The sequence below is a fragment of the Microtus ochrogaster genome, chromosome 2 (assembly GCF_000317375.1).
Source record: "Microtus ochrogaster isolate Prairie Vole_2 chromosome 2, MicOch1.0, whole genome shotgun sequence".
Classification (NCBI taxonomy): domain Eukaryota; kingdom Metazoa; phylum Chordata; class Mammalia; order Rodentia; family Cricetidae; genus Microtus; species Microtus ochrogaster.
In genome coordinates this window covers 32,690,448-32,698,079 of record NC_022010.1, presented here as the reverse complement: position 1 = coordinate 32,698,079, position 7,632 = coordinate 32,690,448, and the positions used below count along the sequence as shown (strand labels likewise).

The 7,632-nt window shown below is 42.0% G+C and overlaps 2 protein-coding genes across 2 annotated transcripts in view; one reads left to right on the top strand and one right to left on the bottom strand.

Annotated features, from left to right (window-relative positions):
- Positions 1 to 4,631, top strand: part of LOC101996271 (kininogen-1-like) — a 37,048-nt gene extending 32,417 nt beyond the window's left edge. The window contains exon 9 of the mRNA XM_026785232.1: positions 4,473 to 4,631. Coding sequence (XP_026641033.1) covers positions 4,473 to 4,616 — 144 coding nt within the window. The 3' untranslated portion in view covers positions 4,617 to 4,631. The remainder of the gene's footprint in view (positions 1 to 4,472) is intronic.
- Kng1 (kininogen 1) overlaps positions 2,646 to 7,632 on the bottom strand; it is a 22,970-nt gene continuing 17,983 nt past the window's right edge. Inside the window, 3 exon segments of the mRNA XM_026785229.1 lie at positions 2,646 to 3,788; positions 5,305 to 5,391; positions 5,487 to 5,594. Coding sequence (XP_026641030.1) covers positions 3,006 to 3,788; positions 5,305 to 5,391; positions 5,487 to 5,594 — 978 coding nt within the window. The 3' untranslated portion in view covers positions 2,646 to 3,005.

The window sequence follows — 7,632 nt, the reverse complement described above, 5'->3', positions numbered from 1 at the left end:
CTTTATCTCTGCTTGAATTCCTGCCTTGCTCTATTCTGCACTGCAATAGGCCCAAATCAGATTCCTTATTAACCAATGGTAACAAAAGATATTTACAGCATACAGAGGGGAATCCCATATCATCTCCCCTTGTCTGCCTAAATAAAAAGGAAAATATTAAATTTAACATAGTAAAATTATATAAACAAAACAGTTACCAAGCAAGAATTACTGCTTCAAGTTTATCTCCATTTAGTATGATCCTGGCCCTGGGTTTGTCATATGTGGCCTTTATTGCATTGAGATATATTCTTTCCAGAGCTGTTTTTTGTTTGTTTGATTTTTGAGACAGGATCTCACTATGCAGCTCTGGATGGCCTGGAACTTGCTTTGTGGAACTTGCTATGCAGACTTCCAGGGTGGCTTTAACTCAGAGAGAGCCCCCTGAGTGCTAGATTAAAGGCATGTACTATTATGTCTGTCTCTCTAATAGGGCTTTTGTTTTAAGGGATTTTGGCTATTGCTGTGCTGGGCTTGGGTTGAAGCACCAGAGGGAGCTGGGGTGAGGGCTTTATCTGTGGAAGGAGCAGGTATTTCAGGTAGGTCTTCCAATGGTGGGGTTCACGTGCAAGGGGAAAGTGGGATGCTCTATTTGTGAAGAGAGTGATTTCTTCAAGTAGGTCCTCAGATGGCAGGTAGGGTTTCTAGTATAGCTCTGACTATCCTAGAACTTTCTGTAGATCAGGCTAGCCTTGATCCACCTGCCTCTCTCTCCCAGTTTCTGGGATTATGGGGAAGTCACACAACTGAGCTTAGATTCTTTACTTTGGGCAGGGGCCAGGCAGGATCTTTTTATGGATGCCAGGCTGACCTCAAATTCCCAGCAATCCTTTTTCCCAGTCTCCCCAGTACTGGTATTATAAGTATATGCCATCATGGTCACTGGACAGTTTCTAATAATGAGAAGCTAGTAGATATTGAATTGACATAGATTATCTTCCATCTGGGTAACACCCAGATTTAGAAATATTACTGAGCAAGTCTAATCATCACTAGCATGGGCTTGGGGAGCAGGAGCAGGGTGAAGAACAAAAAGCTAAGCTTTGGGTACTGGCAGAATGGGACTCCCTAACCCTTCACATAGCAGCATGGAGTCTCAGTGAGAAGGAGGTCCATCTAAGGATTGCTGTCTAATTTAGAGGGAATGTTCCAGAGTGGGGTTGTAACTTTCGTGGCCGGACTCAAGCTTTGGTGACGGCTTCAGTTTGCTACAGTGCAGATGTGGCTTAAAGGAGACCACTGTGAACTCATCAAGTCTGAACTTTATTTCACCCAGAGGCAGAGTGATGAAGGGACATTCTTCCATGTTGCATGTATCCCATGATTCTTCTGTTCTGTCCACTTGGGTTCGTGCTGGGGCTATTGTGCCAAGAGTGAAGATTTTGCCTCACTCCCAGACGCTGGCTCTGCCCCTGGCCCTGAGCGTCTGCCCTTGTACTCGCAGGTTTTTGCAAGCCTCTGTAAGTATAGCAAAACTCTGTTAATTTGATGTTCATGCTCGATATTTGCAAAATGATGAGCTGCTTGACAAGGTGAGAATGTTTCCTGGTGTCACTGGTTCTTTATTTTGAAATGTAGACAATATTGAAATGAAAGATACACTCAGAGCTCAATGCTTCCAGTAAACACCAGCAGCAGCAATGAGTGCATTCACAGCATGGCGTGGTTGTCAAAAGCCGCATCTTTACTTTCCCTTCCTGCTCTTGATTTTATTCCTGTCTGTAGATACTTTGCTTTTTCTAAATCCAAGGTTTACAGCAACTCTGCAATATGGGAATCCCTTGATATCATTTGTTCCGTGGTGTGGGAATCCCTTCCTGTCATTCACAATTCGGGATTCTTTCTTTTAAAGATTTATTTATAATGTATATGAGTGTTGTTTCTGCATGTATGACTTAAGTCAGAGGAGGGCACCAGATCTTTTTACCTCCATGAGTCACTATGTGGTTGCTAGTAATTGAGCTCAGGACCTCTGGAAGAGCAGCCATTGAGTGCTTGTAACTGCTGAGCCATCTCTTCTGTCCCAGTCCCATTAATCCTTACAGTATTGTCAAAGTTTTCATATATATATATTGGTTGTTTATTGTCAATAATATTTTACCAAGCTAAATTTTTCTTTGACAATTTCACATGTATACATATATTCATTTACATATACACACATATTTATATATGTACACATATATGTTGTTCTTTGACAATTTCACATATATATTTCTGATTATACTTTTTCTTTGGTTTTTCAAGACAGGTTTTTTTCTCTGTGTAGCTTTTAGAGCCTATTCTGGAACTCCGTCCTCAGATCAGGCTGGCCTTGAACTCCCAGAGATCTGCCTGCCTCTGCCTCCCCAGTGCTGGCATTAATGTATGTGCCCCCACCACTTGGCGAGTTCTGATTATTCTTATCCCCACTCTGTTTTCTCCCTCCCATACCTGTTAGTGCCCCCCTCCTCCCTACAGGTCCATTTATCTTGTTTGTTTGTTTGTTTAGTGACCACTAGAGTGTCTTAGTGTCCATGGATATGACATTGTCTAATGGAGCCTGGTGGACTCACCAATGGGAACAAAAAGTTTTAGTTTTGCAGGATATTTGACACACTATGAACTCCGAGATTTCATTATTTACTGGAAAAAAAAAACAGTTTCTGGTTTTGGTGTGGCTCATCCCTAGCACACACCTTTAATATGAGAGCTTTCTGCCTGAGTATCATAAACAGGATTAAATACAATCAGGTCAAGAGGCAGAGCAAGCAAACAGCTGACAGAAAGTGAACATAAATTATTAGGGAAAAAAACATAGAAAGTAAGAGGAAATCAGGAGGATGGATAGAGAGACTCAGAAGCAACAGAGGAGTCAGACATTGAGTTGGAGATGACTTATTTGAGACAAGAAGAGGCTTCTGGGACAACAGTGGAAGAGGAAGGTCAGTTGAATGCTTTCTCTCTGAGCTAGCAGGCTGTATAAGTTAAGAAAGAGCATCAGTGAGATCAAAATCAGAAAATTCTCCCATTTCTGTGGCTGGATCCTTTCTACTAAGTGGCTTCCATGGGCGTCCAGGACATTTGGGGGACATTGCTTCTGGAAAATCAGATATCAGCTTAAATGAAAGGCTATCTGGTTGCACCTGGATTTCAGGGATCAAATCATCATAGGTCTCCGTGGCATATGGTGGTGTGGTACCCACCTCACCATCAATTAAATCTGAGTTCTGAAAGTCAGAAGGGGTAACCGTGACACTGGGCTGAGCTAGGGGAGGGCTAGGGGTGTCCCAGCCCTGTGTCTGTGTGGAGGATGTAGAGCTGTCTTCAGAAGCGCCTACCAAAGGCTCTGTTCTCTCCTCAGTTTGCTTGCCATTGTTTCTGTTATGATTTTTGTGTTTACTATGGCCATGACCATGCTTATGAACACGTTCCTCTCTATGTTCATGGTCAAAATTGTCTTCCCTTTGGGGTTTAAGATAATCCAATTTAAGCTGATGTCCATGGCCAAGGCCATGTTGCTTCTGATGTCCATGGCCAAGGCCATGTGTCTTTGGGGGCCGATGGCCTTGGTCATGCCCATGCTTATGACCGTGGTCAGTCTTATGCTTTTTCTGTTTCTCATGCCCCTCAGCGGGTCTTCGCTCATGTTCTGCATCCTGCTCTTCTTGCACCATGGCAGTATAGGGTGGACTTACAGTTGTTCCTTCTTTTGCTTCTTGGACTTGGACTGACCGGAAAGGTGAAAAGCCTGGAGGTCTCCTCATCATCTAGAAAGGAAATATTAAGATGAATGCGTTGTTAGAATCAGGTTGTCAATGAGGGAAGCAGAGATTAAGACCCTGGTGATACCATTTTGGCTTACAATGGGGTGATTCTTGCCAGATTTTAAATACAGAATTAATTTTCTAGAAAGAATGAATTAACAAAGTTTCTTCTCTTTTAATTGTTCTTAAGATTTATGGACTTTGTGGCACTGGAGACTGAACTCCAAACCTTATACCTGTTGGCCTCAACCACTGATACATCCCCAACCTTGCCTGCCTATTGTTCTTAATAATACTCCAAGACTAAGAGTTTTTCTTCATTTGAAAAAACTGTATGGTTGAACTATGTAAGAGTACACTGTTAACTGATTTAATTTCTTTCTTTCTTGTTTTTTGTTTTGTTTTGTTTTTGAGACAGAGTTTCTCTGTAGCTTTGGAGTCTTTTTTGGTCCTCGCTCTGTAAACCAGGCTGGCTTCAAATTCACAGAGATCTGCCTGTCCCTGATTCCCAAATGCTGCGATTAAAGGCATGTGCCACCACAGCCCGGCCTGATATCATTTCTGCAACAGTTATTACTGGTTTTATCCTTAAAGGCCTGAACAGCGTCACAGTTTCACTTTTTCGGCTGAACCACTCTGGAGTTTACTCGCAAGCTTGATCACAAGGCTTTTTACAATAATTTACAGACAGTATACAAACGACAAGGACCTAAACTAGAGAGAGAGACAGCAACTTGCACGAAAGCATGGTTTCGTGAATACGATCCACCTCCATTTTCACCACCTGTGAGAGGAGACAGGCGAAGCCAGCGTTCAAGCCTGATCTTCTAGCTGTGAGGATCAGGATGGAAAGGGTAAGCTCTGATTGGACCTGCCCTCGATGCTGTACAAACTACCTTCACTATTCTGTAAAATAAAAATAGCAGCACTGCCTCCCAGGGCCCTAAGGACTGGTGAGAATGTGCATGGCATTTGCTTTGCAGAGCCTGGGCCAAGGGATATAGTGATGTAATTCACTCTGGAGCCTCACAGCTTTTCAAATCTTTTTCTTTGTTCTGTTTTTATTGTTGCTGTTGTTGTTTTTAGAGACAGGGTTTCTCTTTGTAACAGCTCTAGCTGTCTTGGAACTCACTTTGGAGACCAGGCTGGCCACAAATTCACAGATATGAATCTGCCTCTTGAGTGCTGGGATTAAAGGCATGAGCCACCATGGCCTGGCTGGCATTTCAAATCTTAGTGTCCCATCTTTGACAGCTCACAAAGCACTATTCTCTGTAAAGACTTGAAAGGATGATGTAGAGTCATGCCTTACCGGCCTTGACCCTTTTTTTTGGGCCTTTGATTCCTTCTTAAACCCCGGGTCGGTTCGGCTTGGACTTTTTTACTTTTTTCTTTTTTTAAAAAAAGATACCCCTCCCCCCAGTTTATTTTCAGTAATGATTCATTTTGAATACCCAGATATGACTTTTTGGAATCATAGGCAGAATTGACCCCAAGCTGATCGCAATTGAGCTCCTACCGCTTCTAATACTTGGCACTTGACAGTCGGTTCGACTTTGTTCTCCCAAGGTCTCATGTACACATTAGCACCGCAGCTCAGACTTTGCTGATGAGGAAAGCAGAAGCCAAGAGGAAAATCGTTAGTCATTGGGCCCATCAGCAATGAATTTTAAAGCATCACCCAGGTCCCCTGCTACTCACACCAGAGGACTTGACCTCACAATCTTCTTTCAGTTCTGTGTTACTCTCCTTCGAACATTTGGTTTCTCTGGCTACGAACTCAATAAAATACCTCATTCCACCTACCACCTGTAAAGTTAGTTAGAACAATGTTGACAGAGGTTTCTGTCCCACCCAGTCCCACAGCCATTCAGTCCCAAAGAAATACTTAGAAGTCTACATTAATCATAAACTCATTGTCCTATTAGCTCGGACTTCTTATTACTTCTTACATCTTAACCCACAATTCTTGTCTTGTGTTAGCCACGTGGCTTGGTACCTTTCATCAGCAAGGCATTCTCATCTGTGTCCTCTGTGTCTGGGTGACGACTGCAGACTCAGCTTTCCTCTTCCCAGATTTCTTCTGTTCTTGTTGCCCCACCTCTACTTATTGCCTGGTCATCTCGTCTATACTTCCTGCCTGGCTACTGGCCATTCAGCATTTTATTAAGCAGTTACAAGAAACAAATCTTTACAGGATAAAACCAAGATAAGTTTTTAATAAGGATTAATGTAACAAATTATACTTTTTTACTCTGATAAGTTTAAAGTTAGGACCTTGACATTTTGATCATGCACTGATCATTTTAATAGTCATACTCCCCAAGCTACCAATATCTGATACAGACTTTAGGTTTGTATGCATATCTAGGATTTCTTGATACTAGTTGGGTAGAGTCCTTTACTATGTGCAAGAAAAGCTGGCTACAGTGTTTACTTTCATCCACATATATCAATTTTAATGCTCAAGAGCTGCAAACTGTGTTCACCAGAGATTCAGGTCTTAAGTTACAATACAATCCGGTGTACGGAAGACCAACCTCAAAATATTTTCTTCACACATTTTTTTGTTGTCTTGCTGCCAAATACTAAATCAGTAAATTCTTATGTAGAGTAATATGAAAATAGGAAAATATTTAGATTATCTATTGCTTCTCATTATTATTATTATTACTATTAATTTGGTTTTTCAAGACAGAGTTTCTCTGTGAAACTGTTCTGGCTGTTCTGGGACTCAGTTCATAGACCAGGTTGGCCTCGCACTCAGAGAGATCCAACTGCCTCTGCCTCTACCAAGTGTTGGCATTAAAGGCATGCACCACCACCACTTGGCTGTCTGGGTGTTCTTGCACGTACATCTGGGCAACACACTGGTGCAGTAGTGTCCTCAGAGCTCAGAAGAACATCTGGAGTTACCAGGGTTGAGGGCCACCATGTTGGTCATGAGACTTGAACTTGAGCCCTACCTAAGAGCAGCCAGTCCTCTAAACCACTGAGCTGTCTCAGCTGCCCTTCCAGTTAAATATTTAGTAACAGGTTTTTAAATTTTTTTTATTGAGCTAAACATTTTCTCTGCTCCCCTCATTTTCTCCTCTCTCCCTTTCTACCCTATCCTGTGATCCTCACGCTCTTAATTTACTCAGGGGATCTTGTCTTTTTCCCTTCCTGTGTAGATCCATGTTTGTCCCTCTTAGGGTCCTCCTCATTGTCTTTGGTAACAGTTTTGAACACTACACAATCTTGTCTATAAACAGTAGCCCAATTTTGTGATCCATTTATATACTGTAGGATTGAACCGTATATGTGCACGTTTAGAGTATTACACAGCTAGTGCAAAGAATAGTTCTGTACATATTGATGCGGAAGAACAGGATCTGAAACCTTTTATAGCCCTTTATGCTTTTATGGTTTTATCTTTGTTGTACTAGCAGGGGTGCTAGGATTCACCAGGGACCTACTATTGAGTTATATTCTCAACGTTCTAAATTTTTATTTTTTTTATTTGGGAAATAATCTCATTATGTAACTCAGAGTGGTCTGTAGATAGTGGCTGTCAAAATCAAAAATCTCCTGCCTCAACCTTCCAAGTACTAGAATTACAGTTGTGAGTTGCCATTCTGGCTTCCTGGTGCTGACAGCTCAACTTAATTCAGAGCTTGGGGGGGGATGCAACACAGCTACAACACAGCTAGTAGGGGTTCAAGGCTGCATCCACCCTGCCACCACCACCGGTGTTCTGATCAAGGTTTGCACCGCACGAAGTCTAAAGACACTGTGCCAAATTTTGTTTATCTATCTATCTATCTATCTATCTATCTATCTATCTATCTATCTATCTATCTATCTA